The sequence below is a fragment of the Argiope bruennichi genome, chromosome 11 (genome assembly GCF_947563725.1).
Source record: "Argiope bruennichi chromosome 11, qqArgBrue1.1, whole genome shotgun sequence".
Taxonomy (NCBI): domain Eukaryota; kingdom Metazoa; phylum Arthropoda; class Arachnida; order Araneae; family Araneidae; genus Argiope; species Argiope bruennichi.
In genome coordinates, this window is record NC_079161.1 from 11,017,748 (window position 1) to 11,043,165 (window position 25,418).

Consider the following 25,418-nt stretch of genomic DNA (forward strand, 5'->3'; position numbering starts at 1 on the left):
TTCTTTTTGTCAAATTATTCGCCCTTGAACTCATTTAAAACTAGTGATTTCTAGTTTCTTTTAAAGACCCCCGCTTTTTTTCCCCCGCTGCACAGTTATCCATTTTTTTTCTATCAATCATTTGAATTCATCATGATCCATCCCACGTAAAGAGTACCAACCAATCAAAAACTCAAGGATACCTCCAGCTGCAAGGTCCATTTGGATGACGTATTCTACGCATGTGCAATATACATAAAGAGGCTTGAAAGAGTTGAAAATCCTCGTGGTTATTTGTTGATGTTTACAGAACTTCCTTGTTATGGGATTACGAAATCGGAATACGATAAATTCGTCAAGAAGTTCGGTATTAATCACGGTTAATCCGGCAGATGACTGTCATGTGATTCAATCTTCGAAGAAAACAGCCCGCGTAAGTTAACCCCTCGTAATGCATGGCATTTTATTCATTCTTTTATTGAGCACTGCCGACCATTAGTAAAAATCATGCGAGTCTTCCATTTAAGTACTTGTTTCCGCCAAATACTTCTATCGTCTTCCAGGGCTAAAAGTTTGAGAATTTTACATCCAGACTTTTATCACCCGAAACTTGCATGCACAATTCCTACTTTCCCTATCTTAAATTCATTAGATCAGAATTTTTGTTCAATACCTGTTTGCGTTTGGCCCGCAGATTTACCCCCAGCAACTGAATGGGGCTACGGCATAAAAGGTAAGTGCAGTATTGCATTATGTATTTTTTTTTTTTTTTATTAACTTGAAAAATTTCATATATTGCAGAAACTGCACATATAAAGCATAAGTTTTCCTTATTTTTCAATAGCTTTGGTTTCAACCTTTCAGATATTTTCCCTTTAGGTATTAAATAAAGCAGAAGATATTTATTCCTTCAGAAATTGTTCTTTTTTTGATAGATGTGTATACATATAGGTGGCAAATGGTATACATAATTATTTGTTTATTGAAGTCTACAAGGAAATAGAATTTTCTGAATATTAGATGTGTGTTTTGCATTTAGTCTGAAGTTTAGCATTTCTACGTTTTTTTAAAAAAAACTTTCATTTGATTCATTGCATGTAGTTTCAAATGAAGAAAATTAGTGAAAGATTAAAATTGTGAAATAAAAATTGCTTAAAAAATTAACTTATGACAAAAGTTATTTAAAAAATTTTCCTATGTAGAATGACATTTTTTTTTTTTCAATATACATTTAGTTTTTCTACCAACTCTTTCAACTTAAACTTGAATTTTACATATTTCTGTAGCAAACTAATATGCATATGCTATATGATTACATTATTTCTCAGCATAGATGATCGAATTTTTTAACTTTTTGTTTGCATGATTAAAAGTGTTTTATTTTATTTTTAATCTTTCCAGCACTTAATTATATAGACCTTATCTCTTTCAATTTAAAAAATTAGACCTTAAAGTGAATAAATCCAACTTTTTTTTTTATCTGATCATATCTCAGAAACTTAAAAATACTTCATTCATGCATATTTAAGAAAATGTTCATATGAATAACAAATTTTTTAATAATAAATATGGAAAATGAATCGAGCCAGTTCATCATTCAGAGAATTAAACGAGATCTGTACGAGATTGTTAATATGAGGTTTTTTTCTTTTTTTTACTATCCTGTAATTGTTTCAGAAGACTTTTTTCTTCATATAAAGTAATATTTGATACACATGGATTCTTTTGTATTTATGCATTGTAATTTATAATATTATGATGCTGAGAAATAAAAACAAATGTTTAGATGTTTCATGTTTACTTTTTAATTAAATTTTATTGAAAAAAAAAATATTCAGACTTCAATTTTAGAAAATCTTGATTTAAAACGAGTTTTAAATAGCTTATTATCATATGAATTCTATAAAATGTATGCTTTATATTAAATAATAATTTTCTATGTTTATGGAAATGTGTAAATAATTAAATTATATGAATTATTATTATAAATTCTTTAAAAATAATAGTTACTAATTATCAATGACTTACGAATAATAACAGTTAAGCTGGACTGAAAATATGAACTCTTTTTTCTGAAATCACAACTTACATGCTTTTTTTTTAAAAAAAATAAACTTTTTCTTTTTTTATGGAACAAATTCTTTTGCATAAAAAATAAAATTATCAAATGTGATAAATGTGTGTTCGTTGGGAATTGAGGTGAGCACATAAGCTGATTTCATTAATCTTGGAAAAAGTGACCTAAATTTTCAAGAATTAATAGATGCTCTTTGAAACCTTATCAGATTTATTCTGTTATCTTGTTATGTCACATCTTATGTAACTCTGAACTTTCTCCTTTATCTTAAGCAACTTTCTCTGAACGGTCTGTCATCAATACAGTTTTCATCTCATTCAGATGATAAAGGAGTAATAAAGGTTCTTTCTTTCTTTCAAACATAATTCAGATGATAAATAATAAAAGCTATCCTTTTCTAAAAATTCAGTTTCACTTGAATTTGGTTTCAAAATTTTCAAAACTAATTAATTTTTTCTTATTGATTAAAATATTGGTTTCTTTTTCTACATGTATGTGTGTGTTCAAAATTATGTAATCTTTGCCTTTTGCACACACACAGTTTAAAATCTTATTTAATTCTTCATAAAGAGAAGAAATTTATAATTTTGAATGCATTTTCCAAAATATTAATTCTATAAAGAAAATTTTTTAGTTAAAAAAAAGATTTTATTGCCTGTAAAATAATTTGAGAATATTCTTTTTAATGATAATAAAATTGGATGAAGAAAGTTTTTTTTTTGGTAACTGGGAGCTCTGATATGTAATTCTATTTAATTCATAAATAAGATAACAAAATTGCATTCAGTTTCAGTTTTTTATTTGAATATTTCTTGTTTATATTTGATGTGTATGCATTTCATAAACTGCGGAGCTTTTGTTAGAGGCATAACATTTTCTACTTTGCATTAATAATAATTTTTAGATAAACTTTTGTCTGTTTTTAATATTAATAACTTAATAATTGATTAATGAACATTTATTGTTAATTTTTAATATGCTAATTATTTTTAATTCAGAAATTTTAATTAATAAATTACTAAATTTTAGTAATAAATAAAGGAATTCAAAATGAACTTTTACAATTATGTAGCTACAATCCTTAGTCTCATTTATAAAAATGTTGACCATTCTGTGAGAAATATATTGAAATTATTACATGTAGCAATAAAGTTATTATTTACTGGTGTGAATAAAAAAATATAGAAATTAAAATATACTTTTCTAATTTTATTTTGAGTGAAAAGACCATTAATCTTAAATTCATTTTTAATTACTATCAAGCTACACAAAGACAGAGGGATAAATAGACAGAATTTAATTTGACATATTTTGTTCAGAATTTGATAAATTCATAATTTTGGTGTTGATATCTTATATTTAATTTCATTTCTTTAACTTTTTCAGTTTTTGTATTAATATATTTGTATATACATGGATCAACTGAAAAAAATTAATATTTTTTTTAGAGGGAACAAGGGAATTTCAGAAGTTTTAAATGTGGAGATTCCTAAAAATCTCAAAATGAAAACATTGATAATTATAATACTTTCAAAAATTTGTAGGTATACAAAGGAAAAGAAAGAAAAATTAATAATTTATGATATTATCTCTCTATTTATGCGCTGTGATACTTGTCAATGTCAGTGTATTTACTAATTGTTTTTAAGAATTTGCCTTTGTCTTCCTGCACTTTATTCTGAGTGGTTAAAACAAAATGTGGCACTAAAACTGCTATATTTGGTATTTTCCTTAAAAAAAAAATCTTCCAAGTTGTATGAGCCTTTTTCTACAAATCAAAACACTTTTTATAACTTTAAATAATTTGACCTTAAATAGGTTCGTATAGAATAATGTTGGAATTGTAGAGATTTTACAAACATCCTTTCTGACATTCCAACATTCCCAAGTAAAAACTGAAAAAAAAAAAAAAAATTGCAAAGCAATTTATTTAAATTTATAAAATAAAGTTAAAAATTATTGCAACTAAATTATTTGATTTTCCTTCATTATTTAATTTCATTCCATGGAAAACTTATGGCAATAAAAGACATTTAAAACTCATTTTTCCTATTGCTTGTGTTGTTTGGTTTTCAGCTCCTTTCTTAATTACATGCCTTATTGGCTGAGGACTAGGACTGCGTTGTTAATGCAGGTGGCAAAGGAAATTGGGGCAAAGGAAAAACTTAGTATTTGGAAAGGGATAAAGCCGTTTTAAGATACCGGGAAAAAAAAAATTTCCTCAAAAAATCTTTAACCTACTTTTCAGTTAAAAATGTATGGATAGTAAGATTAAATTGGCGAGGGATTCAAATAGTAAATACAGAACTAAATAAATAAATTTATGTACTGAAATAAGCTAGGGATGTTGCAGTCCCACTGTAATATTTGTATTTGTATAGCTGTCTTTTACTTTTTGAGCAGTTTGAAGAAACAAATTTTCTTTTTTCTATTTGTCACTTGAAAAGTAAAGCAAAGGAAAAAAAAAAAAAAAAAAATAGCTTCTTCATTCATTGTTAGAATTAATGTTTTTTTTAAGTGGTTGTTTTGAGTTTTGTAATCTTGAGTTTCTATTTCATTTTATCATATGAAGAAAAATCAAGTATGCATATGAGACAGTTTTTTTTTTTTTTTTTTTTTCAGGTCCTGGTTTATTTAAAAAATAACAGAATAATCATTTAAGTGAATTTGGTCATACTTTTAACACAAAATTGTTCCAAAATTATTGTTGACAGAAATTTATCAAAATTTACCAAATGCATAAGATCTAGAGACTTACTTTTTTTACTTCATTTTTAAGTTTTATTAGAGCCAATAAGACACAAAATTTAATTTTTAGTTGATATTAATATTGGTCAATTTAGTATATGTTTCTTGTATGATTTTGTGACAACATAGCCAACATTTCAGATTTTCTTTTACTTTTCCAAATCTAAATTTGTAGAATATTGAATTATAATCTTTTCCAAATTTTGTTACAAACAAACAGTTACAATACAAACACAGCAATGCCTTAAATTTTTCCTCTAAATAAATAAATGAATAAAGCAACTAATATTTGCCAATTATTAAAAAAAATATTGAAAAATTGAATAGTGTATGTCATTAAAAATAAATTTTTACAAACTATATATTTTGTTTTTGCAGTGAAAAATAAGCCTTTGAAAATATGTCTGTTACCAAGCAGCTATGCAAATCTCATTCCCTTAATAAAAATGCTATTTTTAAATAATAATTTTAATAATGAAATTTATTTATTATTTTATTTTTTTATTGTTACAATATCTGCAGCTGTATTAAAAATTCAATATCAATGTTAATAAATTTTTCTATATTGCTCCATTTCACAAATTTTCATTTTTGTAAAATACCAAGAAATTAAAACACTTTTATAAATAAATTCAAAAATACAAATATGCTAAAAAGAGAAAGCAGATTTGTGTCATTTTCATATCTAACTGGTGAGATGTAGTTTCTAAGTGAGGATAGGCATTTTACAAAAACTTTGCCCTTTAGAATTTTTATAGCTCTGTATTGTAAGCCATCTAATTAAAAAGCAAATCACCTGCAATATTATTTAATTAATCTTTTCAACTTATAAATAAATAACTTCATTTCAACTTACTAAAGAATAATTTTGAATTTTGCATTTCTCTAAAAAAACTCTAATGTTATTAATTTTTAAATCAATCGGAACTGTCTGAATTTCTTGCAAAAATTGTTTTTATCTTCTCCTTATCTAAATAACTTAACTCAATTAAATTTCAATTAGCAGAAAAATAACTTATTTTTCTGTTAATGTGCTCTTTTCCGATTTTTCCATATTACAAAGCTTTTCATTCATTTCTTTATTTTTTTAAAATTTACAATTATAGAAAAAAATTATAAATAAAATTTATGATTAATATGACTATGCTGGCTTGGCACTGCATGAAGAAAATCACTTACATATTCAGTGTAAAATATTTTCAAAATATTTTATCTTTTTTTTTATGGATAACTTTCTATGCAACTTTAATATGGCTTTATTTTATAATGTTCAAGAAATTGCATTTTCTAATTAAATATTTTGGTGAATTTTAATATTTTTTTATGAAATTCAATTTGCTGCTTTGTAATATTTAAATTAACTACATATTCCATATTACCCATGATAGCTTAATTTTTGAGTCTTTGTACCAACTAACATAAAGATTTAATAGATTGTTGTAGTTTTACGTTAAATAATTTTTATCTAATGTTAGCTAGATTTTGTATTTTTAAAGTTAACCTTTAAAAATTCAATTATTTAAATTTTAGTATATGTAAAATAAGGTAATCCAATTTTGATTCTTGTTATTTTTCTTTAAAATTTCATTCCTCTTTTTTTTTTTTTTTTTTTCCCACTATTGAATCATTTCTTTAATTTAAGTGGAATAAAGACTATTTTGTGAAATAATATCAGGACAAATGCATGAAGATAATGAAAAGCAAAGTTTATTAATAAGATTACTCGCATTTGAAGTTGTGCTAAATTTTACAGACATTTTTTTTGTAAAAAAAAAAAATTAAAAACAAATTAATAAATTTACAAAGTATGCAATCAATTACCAATATTAAAAAATTAATTTGAAAAAGTAATAGTAAAATATTGTTTAATAGCTTATTTATTTTTGTATTTTTTTAAATAATTTATCTTGGAATGATTTGATGGTATTTAATAGTCATTGTTAATTTTTGTAAATTTTTTATTTTTAATAATTTAACTTGACAATTTTTCCATCTATATCAGTTCTTTTTACTCCCAATAATATCTTATCACTGAATTTTGGAAATTTTTGCGGAACTAAGATGTTTTATCTATAAGCATTAATAGTGAGAAATAAATGAATTGTCAAATCCAAACGTTGTGTGATGAAACTCAAAATTTTACTTTTATGCATAGGAAAATACAAATTTTGATTTCATTTTCTTACCAATGGCCCTTACATTTACTAAACGAAAACGCATATTTAATCATCTTTTAAAAAAATTTAATTTTCAAAATCTTATGAAATGCCACAAAAACTTATTTCAGATATCTTATTATTTCAGTATTTCTCGCTAGATGGCGACGCAGTACGAAATGCAAAGCCATATAATTGAATATTGAACTTGAGGAGAAAGGATTAGGAAGGATAATTAATGCACACAACTAAAATATGACACCAGCTCTCCGAGTTCTTCCTAAGAGCTTTTTTCTTCTCTTTATTTCTAATCTGTTGTTTTTAGTCATTGTATTTAATTGAAAATTAGATAAAAAAATGTTGGGATTTTCAATATTTTGAGAATCTGTGTTTAGAAGGAAAAAACCGTAAAATTTTAGGTAAAATTACACGCAACGTCAGTTTAAATACAATATTTTGGATCTTCTTTTGATTTATGTTAGAATAAATAATGCAGAAATTTGTACAGTTGCCAGTTAAAAAAAAAAAACAAAAAAACTTTGACCTTTTTTTAAAAAAAACAATTTCTTATTTAAAAAATTAACGTATTGATGAGATATCAAAATGAAACATTTAAAACGTTTAATCTGTTAAAAACAAACTTCATTAAATTTTTAAAACTCAAACTAGAGGACTAATTTTTTTTCTATACTTTAATGGTAGTTTAACAGTAACAGTAGTCGAAGAGTCTTTCATGTCTATCAAATGCTTCCAAATTCACTTTTTTGCGCCAATCAAATAACAATGCTTCGAATATAGCGTTCCTGCACTCGATGCTTGACTTTGCTATATATATTTGCTTGTTAATTCTTAACTAAAGAGGAATCATGTTAACGTGACACGATTAATAGCCAAAAAAATCGCCAAGGAACGCCCGATAGATTCAATAAAAATGCTAAATTCACGCCAAAGATTAATATTTCATATTATTTGGTATAATACCTTTATGAAAGAGTATGCGAAAAAGTTTTAAAGAGACTACTTCTGTTATTTATTATATAAGACAGGAAGAACACTATCAAAATTTTCAAAGCACACAAATGAAATTTTAAATTAATTGAAAATTAATCATGATTTTGTCTTTTTGTACTATTCTACCATTGTACTATTCTTTGTACTATTGTACCATTATAAAAAAAAATTCCCTTTTTTTAAAATATATTTTTTAACTATGCTTGTTATGGATTTTAAAATAGTGCTTTAATGATGCTAAAAAACAAATAGTTCAAGTCATTTTGGCCAAATGAAGAAAATCGTTCTTATACTTCAACATTTGTGACCAATATGTGTAGTATTAATATAACAAATATTAATATTTTTCAGAAAAAATTATCTCTTGGTTATTTTTAAAAATATCGTGGACTCAATGGATATTTTAATTAAAAACAAAAACGTTTGAGCCTATAAAAGGATTTTTTTATAATATATTTTATTAAATTGCAAATATTATGCACCGGTCGTCTAAAGCGACCAGTTGTCCCGCTGGGAGTGTGGGTTGTGTTTGATTTCAGATACATTTTTTAAAAAAATTACTCCATGTTCATGATTCCACGAAATTGTCTGACTTTCAAGTCGTGTTGTTTTAATTGTCCTAGTTAAATTCTACTTACCGTGTACATGAACTTTTTAATGGTGATCAGTTCGTGACATCATGGCGCTATTAAAAATGTAAATGTCTGGTTATACATTATATAAAATAAATCTTATTTTATAACTGCACTTTTTGATTCGTCTCGTAAACTACACAGATACGGAACAAAATCTTTATTTTTTTTTAGTTTTGAACAATGGTTTACAATTTTATTAATTTCAATTTATTATTACATTTTTTTTAATTGTATAGAGTTAATTTGTTTTCATTTAGTGGTATATTTAACTAATAAATTTTATTCATATTAAAATATTTCAGTACCATTTCAGAATAAAATGATAAGATTTAAAAAATATATCACTAACATGGCCTTCGCAGTGATAAATTTTGTAATGTTGTTATAAAGATTTCAGTCACAAATAAATTTAGCAGAAGCGATCTGTCCGAAAATGATTAATATGTCGATACATTAAATTTTTATGACATTTTTTATGCACTTTCATTTTTATAGAATGCACCTTTCATTTTTTCGACTTTCGTTTTGGACTCCTGATTTTTCATTAGTTTATTATTTTAAAATTTTTAATCATTTTAGGAAGTTTAAATAACGAAATCAAACTTTTTTTTTGCGAATTTGCCATTAAATGACACTTTCGAGTACGAAATATTTGATAAAAATTAATCGATTAACTGATAGTTTAATTTTGGAAATATCGTATTGTCCCCTGGCGTATTTAGTTGTACAGAATTTCAGAAGTTACGTAACTTCTTAACAGGACATTAATAGATCTATGTTAAATTAACTTTGATTGAAAATGACTGGTTGAACCCAAAGGACAGCATAAGTTTATCAAACCTCAGTACAATATTTAACACAAACTTCTGTTGCCTGATGGTAAGGACTTCCCTTTGAGATAAGAGATATGAGACGTACTTCCAACGAATATCCTCTTTTTTTTTTTTTTTGTTATTGTTGTTGTTGTTGTTGTTGGTGGTGGTGGTGGTGGCGGCCTCAGATAAAGTAATTGCACGGTATTAGTACAAAAATGATTTGTTTAATTTTCGACTAATGACACAATTTTTTTTTATTTATTTCGTAATTATAAATATTTTGAATGTACAAAGTGTCTCTGAAAAATTTTGCTCTGAAAAAAAATCCGTTCTTCGGTTTATTTCATCCCGGAAGGCATGATTTATGTACAAAAGGCGCGGACAAAACACATCCACTCATAGCGCACCACAAAAGCAGAAGAGCGTAAACGAGAGGGAAAATATTTTTCCCAGTGCTTATATACAAAGAGATTCTGATAGGGATTTCACTATACGTATCGACCCAGGCAAGATAATAATTGGGATCTTTTAAAAGAATTTGCGTAGTTTGACAAATTTATATCCCTTCACTCGGAGTGTGGGAACTGACGATATCAGCAATTTTACAGAGCTTCTGTTGCATTAATTTTTTTTTAAAAAAAGGTGGAATTGGATCAGGAAATAAGATAATATTTTAGAATGAAGTTACTATTTGCTAAATTAAGCTAAAAATTAAATTTTAATTTAAACTTAATTTTCTAAAATAACGTTATATATATAATATAATATAAAATGCTAATAAATTTCCTAATTTTTAACCTGTATTATTTAATTCTAAAGTATTTCCTGATCCAATTGCACCTTTTTTATTTAATTAATGCAACAGAAGCTCTGTAAAACTGCTGAAATCGGCAGTTCACACACTCTCAGTGAAGGGATAAAAATTTGTCGAGCTCGCAAATTCTTTTGAAATATTCTTAATTTCCCCTACCTAAATCGATACGCGTAAAGAAATCTCTATCGGAATCTCATACTATATAATCATTGGTGATAATTATTTCTGTCTGTTTTCGCTCTTGTACATATTATGATGTAGATTGGAGTACCTCGTCGCTACTTGCTTGTACATAAATCATGCCTCTCGGGATGTAATAAAAACAAAGTTAAAAATTCAAAGTGTCTTCTCTGTCTTCAGCCACGAAACTGCTAAAAAATGTGTTATATATATTAAAATACGCAACTAATTTTGGTAGATGCCTGGACGAAAGATGATATTTTTGGAATAAAGTACCACAGGAGGCATAATTTAAACACAGGGGAAATGGCGGGACGCGTGAGTTCGCACCCGAAGAGAAGTGCAAAGTGACCAAATTTTTCCCTTTAGTGATTTTAGTAAGAGATTCTGATAGAGATTTCTTTGCCTCGTGTCGACTTAGGAAAGGGAATCTTGGGTATGTTTGAAAAGAAGGGGTAAATGTTAGGGATTTTTATACCTTGATTAGAGTGAGAAAAATGGCAACAGTCATCCGTTTTCTAGAGCGCATGTTAGCAATAATTGCTTAAAAAAAGTGAGATTTGGATCAGAAAATGAGTATGCATTTTAAAATGAAGTTATCACGAACCGATTTAAGATAAAAATGAGGAAATCATTTAAAATTTAATTTGAATTATCATTATATATAATATAATATAATATAACAGGCTACAATGTCGGAGATGTATAGTTTTTGCAATAAAAAAATATCTAAGGAACTGAAAATTTCAAAGCTTTACTCTTAATTGTATCTTAAAATTCACGGAACATTTATTTATGTAGTTATTAGATAAACTGTATAAATAAGTCTCACCATGATGACATGAAATCAAGGCAAACTGTTAACTTGATATCACAAATACAAAGGGAGAAATGAGCTGTAATCCTTAAGGTGTATGTACACACTTGAAACTTCGAAAATCCTTCAAAATATTGAATATTTTTTTATTGCTTAATAATGTTTTCTGATCCTTTAGCTTTCCAACGATACCAAGATGTTGTTAATATTCGAAATATTTCTCGAGTTATAATTATTTTTCTTGAGGTGCTTTCATTAAAAACTCTAGTTACGGTTTTTTTAAAACTCATTTTATGAAGAATGATATTTTCACAATATGTTGCTTCATTCAAACAATCATAACTCAACAAGAAATAAACCAAATACAGTTATTTATATATCAAAATAATATGCATGAAACAGTGGATGTTTTGTGCCTCAATCAAAGTTATATTTATAGAAATAAGTTTTTAATAGCTATTTAAAAGTTAAATTGCAGAAAAAATCTCGCTTTTTGTATTCATCGTTGATGAATAAATTGTTTTAAAAAAACTATATATTTTTATAACTTGATTGTGGCAAAGAACATGAAGACTAATATGAGGCATCATTTCCAACTAAATTGCGTATCTGTACAAATTAGAATTTAAGATGTCATGTTTCAAAAAATAGGCTCATTAGCTCATTAAATATTATTTAATTAATTAATTAATAATTTGTGTAGTATGGTTTTTTCTCACTGAAATGAGTTTAAATATATATTAATGACCTACTGTGAAAAAACTGGATTTTTAAAGTTAAAATTTAAAAAAAAATCTTGTAGTGTGTACGTACACCTTAAAGTAGATTCCAGTTCATTTTTCTTTCGCATCTCTCTCTGTTTGCTCTCTGCACCTTCACATTATTATAAGAGAAGGATTTCTGTATGCCAAAAAGCTTACCGGCGTTTTCCTTTTCTGCAGCTGGAGTGATTATATCGATCGTCTTTCTTAATTCTGAGGAAACTATAGCTGTCAGCTGTCGAGCCTCATCCTTCCTTAGCTACACGCACAAAAGAAAACATTGACAGCTTCTTCAGTGATTATATTACCTGTCTCTTTTCGTAGGTCATCATGTAAAGGCTCCTAAGATAGGATGCGCACTCTCGAAGAAGGCCAGCTGGAGTAGTCCCCCGTAAACTTTCTCGCATAATCTCTTATAAAGTTGTTATCCCTCACCTGCAACAAATCATGAACTTTGTTTAGGGTAGAGAATGCCTTGAATAGCACTGGTGTACAATGGTTACGAAATATTAGACGTTGGTGTGAATTTTTACTGAATCTGTCGTGCCATTCTTGGCGAGTGTTTTGGCAATGAATTCCTGGCATGCGGTTAATGGTATCCGAAAATAAAGTCGCGCATTTTTCCTAAATGAATGAAACAAAAATTTGACACAAAACTACAATTGCAATCACAAACTGACATGGCAAATTTGAAACATTTAAATCATTGCGTTCTTTAGTCACCGAGTTTACATTCTTCTGAAAGTTAAGACAGATATTCAATCCTTTGTTGAGCTTTGCTCAACATTTGGTCATTCTCATCGTTTTGCAACTATAGTCATTTATATTCGAACAGCCGGATAGACAGGCTTTCTCTGAACATAGTTTGCTCAAAACTTGACAGATATCTACAAATTTGGTGTAAAATCCGTATACCAAATTTCATCCGTCTAGTTCGAAGCATTTCCGAGTTACTTTTGACACAAACAGGAATACGAAGCAGGCAGACATACTTCCAAAAATGTGTTTTTGGAACTCAAGGAGGTCTAAAATGTGGAGGTCTGTTAAAATCTCGAGTTTTATTTTGACAATTTCAATACTTCCTCTATATTTTGTATACGAGAAAATAAAAAGATTTCACTTGATTAGCATACATATTCGAAATCTTTAATCCTTTCATCTTGAAATTTAATCTCTATCTTCAGATATTTGTGGATCACTTTAAGTTTAGCAGGTACTTTTCCGTTAACCGGGCACAAGAGAAAAATCGCCAAATAATGTAGAATTTCGCCAAATTTCTTACGCCAAATTCGCGTTTGGTTCACAATTGGCGACATTTGCGTCCGGCTAACGGAAAAGTACCGTTTAACATCTTGCATCATACGTGCGTTGAATGGCGCTTCTTAAACTTGCGATTTAAAATTGGCTAATAATCCGTGCCATGCGATTAATAGGATCCGAAAATCGAATTTGTGTTTTAGACGTGTTTTCTCTCAACCGATTGCGACCGAAATTTATACAGAATTACATTTGTAGTCATAACATCGCATACCAAATTTGATACATTTAAGTCACTACGTTTTGGAATCATCCCGTTTACACGTTTCTGAAAGTACAGACTGACGGATGGTCAATTCCTTGTTGGATGTGGTTCATAATTTGATAGATATCTGCAATATAGATGTTAAATCTGTCTACCGAATATTGTCTATCTAGTTCTCTTAGTTTTGTAATCATCTTGTCAATTTATATTCGAACGGCCGGACAGACAGTCGTCATCTGCACAGACTTTACTCATAATTTGTTAGAAATCTGCAAATTTGGTTCTGACCAAATTTCATCCGTCTAGCTCAAAGCAGTTTTGAGTTACCTGTGTCGTGGACGGACAGATATTTTCCAAACTCAAGGAGGTCTAAAGCATGAAGATTCGTCAAAATCTCGAGTTCGAATCTTTTGACCATTACAATACTTTATCTATGCTTTAGTCGAGGAAATAAAAAGCTTTCAATTATTTTCTTCATTTAAAAAATGAAAGCCCTCAGATTATATCCAGCATGTTATTGTGATTCGGACCATCTCTCCTTTAGTGGAAGAGATCCAATAAATCAGAGACTGAAAAAAATCTTATGTTTTGGATTAACATAATACAAAACAAATAAAAGTATTAGAATCATTATATAATGATATAAGTAATTTTAATTACCTGTATATTTAGATCTAGATTTTAGACTTAGATTTAAGCCTAGCATTTTAAGGTACTGTTATGGCTGAGAAGTATAGATAGAAAAAGATATATTTTAAAATTAAATCAAATTATTTCTAATGTATTATTTGCATCTTATTTCAGATTATTTTTGAGCTAATAAAAATAGTTCTACTAAATCAGATTGATAGGTTAATTTGAAAATTTAATGAACCAAAATTTATTAGATATATTCATAATAAAAGTCGCATTTTACGCGCCCTCAAATAATTTAGTACGTTAAAGGGTTAGTGTAGCTGACAATTATAGGATCTATCTTTTAGCTGTGCTTTTAACCAACATTATTTAAAACATTTATGCCATATTAACCCCTTCGCATACTGTGACAATTGAGTGAAAACATCTTAGTAATTTAAAATGTAAAAAACACTTAAAAACGAATCATTATCTTAAGTGCCCTTATATCATTTTAGGATTTAAAATAATAATTATTGTCTCAAATAAGATGTATCATCTCATTAGAAATTTAATAAATTTGTGTATCAAGGAGTTAACAGCGGATTGATTGATAATTAGCTGCAATCTAGCTAACTTTGGAGGTTTTCCTTTAACGAAACACAATTGTGGGCCAGTTTTCTCTGAAAGTTCTTTTGAAACAAAGTCAGTCTTCTATGGGTAGCGAAGTAAACAGTGTTATAAATTTTATCTTGCTCGGTTCTTTTCTGAAGCTTTGTCATCGGAAATTCAAGCAGAGCGGGATTTTATCAATGCGATTGTATTATTATTTCTATAAATTTGTGAATGCTGTAAGAGTTCGTATTTTTTAAACCCGAAGTTGCGATTTTTATCATATAAACATTGCGATAAAATCAAACTACTCTTTTTTAATTGATATGTGAATTTAGCCGAATTTTTTTGCGACCAACGCATCGAATATATAAAATGCAAAAAATGTGGCGCAGAAATTGGCATTACTTATTATTGAATGGCAATAGTCAAATGTAAACAAATAATCATGTTGAATGTTTTTACAGCTGAACTTAATTCAACGCTTCTCGTAATTAATTAATGGAATAAAAAATATTTTTTAAAAATGTTTCGCGATGTCACCAATAACTTTCATTCAGTCCTAGTAAAGAAATGTAAACGAAATCCAATTCTGAGGTCAACAAAAAGTTTTATCCAACGCCAAATTAGGCTTAACAGCCGTCATATAGGTAATCATTATGGCATGCAACGTCAATACATAGGATCTGTTATGTCCTATAATATAATAATGTTTTATGAAATAACTGAATTATACACTTTTATAGAAATGTATATATATTTTTAAAAATTTAAGTTTAATTAGTAATTTTTTTATTGATTGATTCCTTTCATATATTTCAGTATTGTTAACTTATAGAATTTTAATAAATGCATTCAATGTCAGTAATTTAAATGCCAGAAAAGTGATGTCAGAATTTTGAGTTTAAAATCCTGGAACTAGTGCAAAAAGCATTTTTTTAAGCTTTTTCTTTCTTTCTTTCTTTCTTTTTTTCAAAATTTACCAATTCAATATAGAATTTCCTCTTTATTTGCAAAAACAGTATGAAGGGAAGATTGAACTATAAAATATCATTGCCTAAAATAAGAAGAAGAAAATATCATTGCCTAAAATAAAAAGAAGGGGAAAAAAAAAAAAACGATTTTTTACACTCCTTTGACGATTTAAAATGTGTATTCTTATGACACTATAATTTACAATTCAAAATGGCAACACTGATCAGATTCTAGGCGCCATTGTGCAGTTCTCTTCTTTCTTTATTCGCTGGCGAACATTTTATGTGTGTCTCGTCACTCGCATTCGTGAAGCTTTGTAAGATTTTCTTCTTCTTCCTGCTCCGGTCCGTGGTACAATCGTCTGAATTATTGCGAGAACGCCACCGAGACACGCAGAGGATTGGCGTTTTTATGTGTTCCGATGTTGCGACGACAATGGAACATCACTCAAAAAACGCGTGACGAACTCTATTGTCTTTCGAATGGTTCTCTCGGGCCATATTTGGAACGATGATAGCGAGAAAGGCAGGAAAATAAGTCGAGGAAAATTGATTTCGAAGAATATTTTCAGTTTTCTGTGTTACTACTTGAAAACGATCACTTTGCTTTGGAGCAATCGGAGATCTACTTATTTTAAACGAATAGTTCTTGTTTGATATCTCAGTTTTTTCACACGAATTTTGTTGAAGAAATACTTTTTATTAAGTCTACAATATATTTATAATGAGTCGCTAACTGATTTGCAGGGAATATTGGCTATATTTGATTTCAGATATTAATAATTTGAATATAACTTTATAACCATGATTCTGCCAAATGGTCCGACATTAAAGGCGTGTTATTTTAATTGTCTTAGTTAAGTTCTGTTTATAGTGCACACGAGTATTTCCAATTTAAAATAACATATTTTAATTGTTATTTGATTAACTCTTTCTAGGACCGTGGGAAGTATGCTTCCCACCAAATTTATCAATCTTTGTACGGAATTATGTAGGTTGTCATAAGTTCTGACAAAAATTTTTAGCAAAACAAAAACTTAGATGCTTCAGTTCTTTATTTCAGACAAAATGACGTGTCTTGATTTGTTACTTAATTATTAATTAACCAAATTAATTAATGAATCAAATTAAATTTATCTAATAAACTAAACGAATCCCTTTTCTTATTCTAATTTCAAGCCTAAAAATATTTCAAGCCTAATTCTTATTTCAGGCCTAAAAATATTTCAAGCCTAATTCCTATTTCAGGCCTAAAAATATTTTAACATAATATGACTAGAAAAAAATGACCCTTTAAAGGGTTAACTTATTTTACATCAGCAATTTAGTATGATTTGGAATCTTTTGATTTACGAAGTTTTAGAAAGTTTGATGGGTTATACAAAATACTGCAAATGTCGTATTTTATTTACAGCCTACACCTGGCATCTGTGATCATTTTTTTTGTTCGTTTTCTTAATGAAAGAGTTTTAAATTTTATGATGATATTCTAATTATTTAAAATCTGCATTATTCTAAATGAAACGGGATTTTGAAATCATTGATCATTTCCAAAGAGAACGGGGAATAATAAGGCGAAGAAAATATCTATGTAGCTTGACATAGATAAGCCAGGTCCTAAGCATTAATATTGTGATCTATAAAAGCACACTGAAAGAAGAAAGCATTGAAATGGATTTCTGGCAGACACATCAGAAACGATTACAATCTCCTGCTTTTTATTTACATATTTCTATCTATACTTATAATAAAGCTCAATGTGTGTGTGTGTGTGTGTGTGTGTGTGTGTGTGTGTGTGTGTGTGTGTCGGCGCTCTACATAAAAGACCATTTGACCTACAGCTACCAAATTTGGTACATGTATACCTTAGAGGTCGGGAATGTGCACCTGGGGTCCCTTTTTTTGAAATTTTAATTTTAATTATTAATTAAAAACTAACTTTCCCGCCAAAAAAATCTTTCATTTTCCCCACCGCCAAATGAGTAAGGCTTCAGTTTTTTTTTCTCCCAACAGTAATGAGGCTAGGGTTAACATTTTTCGGCGGATTATTTCAAATGATTCTGTTTATTTTCTTAATGTTTTATGAATTTAAAATTAAACATTTTTAATGAATCGATGTTTCAGATTCATTTTGAAGTACTTTTGAATTAAAATAACACAGAATAAAGGAAATTAAAAATGTATAATCTGCATAGCGTTACCCCAACTGGCGTAGAAAAATTCACGCATTTGCGTTACCGTAATTGGCGAAGAAAATTCACGCATGCGCATTGTGTTCTGATTGTTGCCATGACAACCATTATCAACGGATGATTTAAATTATTTTTAGGTTAGTTGCATGCTTTTGTAATGAAATTGTATTTATGTTAGTTATATATTTTTTGTATATGCTTATAGTTTTAAGTACATCGTTTTTTAAGTAGTTTTTTTAAACCTGTTTTCGACCGATTATTTTAAACGATTCATTTTATTTTCTTAGTGTTTGATGCATTTAAAATAAACATTGTTAATGAATCGATCTGTTCATGATGAATCTGAGAAAATTTTGTTGACAAATTCTTGAGATATTACATAAATTAAGAAAGATATTCTTTAGTGCCCATAAAATTTAAACGCTCAGTGACTCTATTATCAGTAATCATATTATTAAAAAAATCCTTTGTTTCAGTAAAAAATATTATTATATTAATTGCAGATTAATCATTTACACTTTAATTTAAAGGATAAATTCTACGAGGGGTAACAGAAAATTAGAGAGATACATATCACTTTATGACTGAAAGCCTTTATAATATTATGAGTGAATTATATGACTATCAAAATTTGAAGCTTTAAAATATTTTGCTGAAGAATCTATTAAAGTTGGAATTGCATAAAATATTTAATGGTACGACCGGAGTTTAACCCCCTGCTTGGCGCAATTTTTAAAAATCGCCAACAACGGTCTTGCCAAATGTTCAAAAGCAAAGGAGCAGATGTTCAATTATAGTGCATAATAAAGGGCGGGGGTACCAGGTCAGATGTCATCCTCGTCATCTGAACGCGTTTTAAAATTACGAGGTCCGTCCCAAAATAACCCTAGTGTTGCTTTAAAGCGGGACGTTAATATAACTAAACTAATACTGGTAAAAGTATGAGAGTGAATATTTTTATAACGGAATTTAAATTCCATAACATTACAAGTTTTCTGTTGAAAATTATTTATGACATTTAAAGAATTTATTAAAAATAAAGGAAACATGGAAATAAAATTGATATTATCAGAAATGTAATTTTTTGAGTTGCTGCAAAAATCATTTTCACGAAAATAGTTTTGAAAAGTATGGTCATCATTTTTCATAGATAAGTCATAGCGGTTACTCATTTGACAATAATTAAGCCTATATTCATGCTAGATTAAACTTTGTTTAACACTTTTTCTTTAAGAGGTTCTTTTGTCTAAATGAAGAGTGTTTTTGATGAGTCCTATTAAGAGCACATCTTATTAAGTTTTGCAACTTCATTAATCGGCGAAGCATTGAATTAAGTGCGTCTGTAAAAAGTTCAAAACGTTCGAATAGTTATTTGTTTACACTTAACTGTTGCCATTCGACAGTATGTAATAAGAGCAATTTCTGCACCGTGTACGTTAGCATTATATTATGTACGGTAGATAAACAGATGTGATGATCTGTGTAGATTTGATTTTGATTTTTCTGGTCGACGCAAATCCCCGCTGCGCCGAAATTCGACAATGTATATTAGAACTAAATACCTGAATCTATATATATATAGTTAAAATATAATAAATGCAGTTATAAGTTAAGAGCAATCAGTCGAAAACAGTGTTATAGAAAAAATGACAAGAATTTGAAATCTACTTTGACAAATAAAGGCTAGACTTTATATTTAATGAAAGTGATTAATATTAATGACGCCAAATAATTTTAAATTTCAAAGATTGTCTTAAAACTTGTGAACAAAATCGAAGAAAACTTATTAAATAGTTTCAAGCCCTATATCGTAAATTTTGTTTATAAAATTTTACTTCACTTATGTAATTGGAACTATTTGTAGTAACGTTGAAAAAAAAATCGTGTCTGTATTTAATTATTAGATTTTCTTGGAAGTTTTCTGAATTAGCAGTATTTTCGAATTGTACTACATGCTGTTACTAATATGTTTTGTACGAATGAAATATTTTCCATAAATCTATTTGAGATGAGTTGGGGATTAGGGATCGTTCCATTTGCTGTGATTCTCTCTTCGATTTCTTTCGAACCATTTTTATACTTTCTTTTACCCCCCGCCCCCCCGAAATGCTACTATTTTGATTGTAATATTTTTTTCTTTTTAAATTTCCTTTACTTTCTACAGTCACGATTACTTAAACGGAAATTGATGCGACTATTTCCATTAAATTTGTGATATTGCTTGTATTAGTAAATGGAATGTCTTAAATGCGAAATGTTTCCTTCGCATTCATGCCAAGAAAAATTGTGAAAACGAGTAAAAGAATGCAAATGCAGTACTGAAAAAGTTAATAATACTAGTATTGCTTATTTTCCTTGTATGTTAGTGACTATGCTTAATTAAAACAATTCAATGATTAATTTATTATTATTTCCGTGATTGGCAACAAGTGCGCTTTAAAGCTAGGTACATTTCGGTTTTAAAGGCGACCAAAAAGCGCCAAGAAAAAATTTCGCCAAATTATAAAATTATACTCAAGTGCATTATTATTTATTATGAAAAATTTTGAACGTGCGAATATAGTTTGCTATATAGTTTGAAGATTGAAATGGCTGAATTGGCGAAATTTTTTCTTGGCGCTTTTTGGTCGCCTTTAAACCCGAAATGTACCAAAAGATATTTATAAATATTGTTCTTTCATATATGTTTTTATAGTAAGTAATAAGTAATTGAGCTTGTGTGTATGAAATTTCTTTTTCCTTTTGGTAGGTTTGATTCAAAATTTGATGCATATGTAGGTATTAATGATGAGATACGTAATTAAAACACCATTGTAAATATTGTGCAATTTTTGGTGAGCTAGATTCTACTGTGTGGCAAATTATATATTTTTGAGACTTTTTAGTTTATTTCAAGGGTTGTATTTATTTTGTTTTTCTTGTTGAACGAAAGGGAGGAGTATTTATTTGAAAATGTGATACGAAAGGGCATTTCCGGCCAGAGCCAAGTGCCAGATTTATTCTTTCCTAGTTTCTTGCATTTTTTCGTTCTCAATTCACAGATTTGCCATGCAAACATAATAATAATAAACCTTTTTTTCGCGTTGAAAGAGATCTAAAATGTCGGAATTTGTAAATATTATTTAATATTTTGTCTTTATTTATTTCTAATATATACCATATGATTTATATGATAAAGTATAAATCATTAGCAGCACGGCCGTTCTCGGATTGAGGTAAATTAATAGTCACTGTTCTTATTTTCTTGGGACCATGTTATTTCTTTTTAAATTAAATTCCTCTTCGTCAGAGGATAAATGCATTATATTTTGCCCTTTTCAAACAAAGCATTTTTCTTTTTTAATATAAAGAAAGAGGCATGTCCGAAGAGGCTGTCGTTATTAAAGCTGCTTTCAGGCGAAATGAAAATAGTTTTTCTGGCGCCAAAAATTCCAGGAAATGGCCAGTTTATTGCGGACATGTTGAGGTTGGTGATTGCTCCGGCGAAGTCACCGCCAGAACGAAATTTTAGAGGAAGTTTCATTCTGGAGGTTCAAGTTCCTATAATAAAGATTAAGATTGCAAAGAAGTCAAATTAAAAAAAAAAAAAAAAAAAGGTGCTTGTTTGAATTTTTGAAATCTGCTTTGATTAGCAAACATTCACATTTTTTTCCTTATCTTTTTTCAAAATTTATTAGAAAAGATAGATTTAGATCTTAAATTATATCTTTGATCTTTAATTATAGGTTTTATATTTTAGATCATAACCAATCGTCTGTCTCGTTACGTTTTTGAGATATCGTGTTCACAAATAAACTGACATAGTTCCAAAAGCCTTTTTTTTCCTTTTTTTTTTCCCGAATTTAGAATGAACTGAAACTTGAAAATTCTACGAAATCTCAAATTCTAATTTTTTAACAATTTCAGTACTTTCATTCTATTATCCTACGTAAACGAGAAAATAATATTTATATTTTTTATTGCATTCTGTCCTACTGTCTCTAAATAATTCTGTCCTTTTGTTCTGATTCATTTCTGCATGTGTATGTCCGCTTGTAAATCAGTTTCTAAATATTAATTTGTTTATTTGTAAGTAACACTCGCTTCTCCATTTTTACTTTCTCATAAAATTGTTAATTGAAAGTATTGCAATCGTTAAAGGGGGGGGGATCGAACTCGGTATTTTAGCAAATTTTCACATTTTAGATCTGCATGAGTTCGAAGAATGCATTTTTGGAAAAATACCTGTGTGACAAAGATTACTCAAAAGCTCATTGAGCAGCTAGTCGGATGATATTTAGTATGTTGTCTTTACCCACATTTATTCTAACAAATTCGTAGATTTCTATCAAAATTTCAGCAAACTCCATTCAGAGAAAGTCTGCTGTTCGAATATAAATGAACATAATTGCAAAACGAAGAAAACTGGATGAATGAAATTCGGTACAAAGATTTAATACCTATAGTATAGATATCTGTCAAATTTTGTGCCAAATCCGAAAAAGTGTTGACCGTCTGTCAACATGTCGCGTTTACATGTTTCTGAAAGTACAAGTGAAACATGCAATGGCCTAAATTTATATAAAAAAATTTAAATTTTTTAGTGATTTTTGTAATTAGAAGTGCAGTTTTGTGTCAAATTATGATTTCATTCGGTTGGGAAAAAACGCGCCTGAAGCACAAATTCGGTTTTCGGATACTGTTAACCTGGGACTCAATCGCCGAAAAGCTCGCCAAGGATCAGACTATTTAGTAAAAATGCTCAGTTCACGCCAAAGCTTAATATTTCGTAACTATTGTTCTTCAATGCCATGCAATGCGTTCTCTGCCTTACCCAAGGTTCAAAATTTTTGACGGAGGATCATGGATAACTCTTTTTTCAGAGTTCAGTTACATCCCGTTTTTAAAGCAACACTATGGCTATTTTGGGACGGATCTCGTCATTTTGAACCGCGGTCAAATGACGAGGACGACACCCAAGCTTGCACCCTCTATCTCCAAACTTCTACATCGCATCAGCGGGAGGACGCTTGGCCCCAACTGATTTAACGTGCACCAGACACGCTTATACGACGATTTTACGGTGGAATCGGGTCTCGAATCTGAAATCCACTGGTTCCGAAACCAAGACCTTACCACCAGGTCACCGCGGCCTCTCTTTTTTCAGAGAGTAATCTAGAAAGTTCTAGAGAGACGACTCCCGCTAGTTATTTTGGCCATTTCTGGAAAAATTGTTCAAGGTTTTTCTTTTTTATAAAGGAAATGCTATAACGAGAGAAAAAATTCTGAGGCTGTTGTTTGTAAAACTGTTGTAAAGAATGTGAAGAGGAAGAATTTATCGGGGAAGATTTCATGTAGTGTCTCATAAATGGATGCCTCCTAAAACTCTCTCAGTAAATAGAAATATGATCTGAAAACTTCATTCCTTTCATACATCCGTGGATATTTAATTATTTTCTTTTTCATAAACTGAAAGCGTCAGTGCCGAAATAGCGACTTTCCAAATCTCTGCCAGTCATCTTTTGCATATCGTGCATTATTGACTCCTCAAAGATCTGAAAATACCGCGTGAAAAACGGCCGCCCCGATCAATTATTCATAGATGGCAATCGTTCAATAATTAACCCCTAGGGCGGAAAACGATGTCATGATGATGGTGGACCCACCCGCTTTTTAGAGGAAGTCGCTAACACTCTCATTTCCTCATCAACCCTGTACATGTACGTCATCGTTTCCACATGTGTTGAAGCTGATTGTAGTGCCTGCCTTATCATATTTGGCATGACATCTATATTGCGAAATTTAACCCCTTCGTTTAAAATGACACGTGCATCAAATGACGGAATTTTTAGTATTTAAATCTGTGACTATGAAAATTAACTAATTTAAAAGCACAAAAATCACTAAGAAACGGTTTAATGTTTCAAGTGCCGTTTTTTACTATTATAGGGATTGAAATAACAGTAAATGTCCTAAATATGAGTGTATAATTTAATTAAGAAGTTAGGGGGTCAAGGGATTAAACTTCTAATCTAATTTGATTTTTGTTGTGTCAATTTTTTTTTGTGCTTTATAAATAGGGCAAATCTAATATATAAAAGTGAATTTTTGTTTGTATTTTATGCCCTGCCGTACCATTAATCGGTTTAGGATAAAACTTTGCCAATTTATTGCTAGCACTTGCGTGAAGATTATAGGCATAGTACAATTATTATATCTAATGTATAAAAATGAATGTTTGTTCGTACTTTATGCACCGCCGTACTGTTCATCCGACGGCGATAAAACTTTGCCAACTTATTACTTTGAACCTAGAAAATCCACGTTTTTCACATGGCCAGTTGTATGTCGGACACCAAGAAATTTATTCGGTTCTACTGACGACGAAGACAAATATTTTCTACCCTGAAGTATACTTGAATAATAAAGACAGAAATTAGAATAAATATTATTTCTACTTCTCCTTTATTATTATATTATTCAATTTCAATGAATGTGTTCTTTGCCGACAAGAAAATAAATATCACTCTTTCAATTATTCCTAGTTAACCCTTTAAAGGGCCATTTTTTTTCTAGTCATATTATGTTAAAATATTTTTAGACTTGAAATTAGAATAAGAAAAAGGATTCATTTAATTTATAAGATAAATTTAATTTGATTAATTAATTAATTTGGTTAATTAATAATTAAGTGACAAATCAAGACACATCATTTTGTGTAAGATAAAGAACTAAAGCATCTAAGTTTCTGTCTTTCTAAAAAAAATGTGTCGGAACTGATGCCAACCTACATAATTTCATACAAAGATTAATAAATTTGGTGGGAAGCATATTTCCCACGGCCCTAGAAGGGGTTAAACAAGATATCTATTTCAAATCTCAAACAATATTTCCAAAATTATTTCTTCTGCGGCAGCAACGCGCCGTGGATCAGCTAGTAAATAAATAAAGTAAGTCATGCAAGAAAATAAAAGGCACATTTTATAAAAAAAAATTTTCGATAAAAGAGAAACAAACGTGCTCGTTAAATAATAGCTTTTTATTCCATGATTATAACGGGAAAAAATTCATCCATGATTGTAACAGAATATGCTACATTTAAAAAAAAAATGCCCTTTGTTCTTTATTTGAATCACGGCGAGTGGGAAACTTATAGGGTAGAAAATAGAAAAAGTTGAGCGTGCTGCGTTGTGGGCTTGGCACGTTTTAGACACAGCGTGGGAAAATCAAGAGCCTCTCAAAAGGTAAAGTGAAGCCTGACTTATATATACATAAGTAATTCAAAAAGTAAAATAACAAGTCTTCTTAGAAAAAAGGTTCATTCACAAAATCGGAGAGACTAACAAACATATCAGTATATAATCCTTTTCCATATAGTCAGCATAGTTGCTGAAGCATTTTTGTCCATAGTAAACCAATCTATCGAAACCGGGATATAATAAATCAAGCTCCAGGTCGCGAAGTCACATAATTACAGATTCTTGAATTCCGGCATCGGTTCTGAAATAGAGATTTCTCAGGTGCCTCTTAA

General features: G+C 29.1%; 1 protein-coding gene across 1 annotated transcript in view; it reads left to right on the forward strand.

Moving 5' to 3' along the window:
- The first annotated feature begins 303 nt into the window (after positions 1 to 303).
- Positions 304 to 25,418, forward strand: part of LOC129956902 (carbonic anhydrase 1-like) — a 92,301-nt gene continuing 67,186 nt past the window's right edge. Inside the window, exon 1 of the mRNA XM_056068914.1 lies at positions 304 to 712. Coding sequence (XP_055924889.1) covers positions 487 to 712 — 226 coding nt within the window. The 5' untranslated portion in view covers positions 304 to 486. The remainder of the gene's footprint in view (positions 713 to 25,418) is intronic.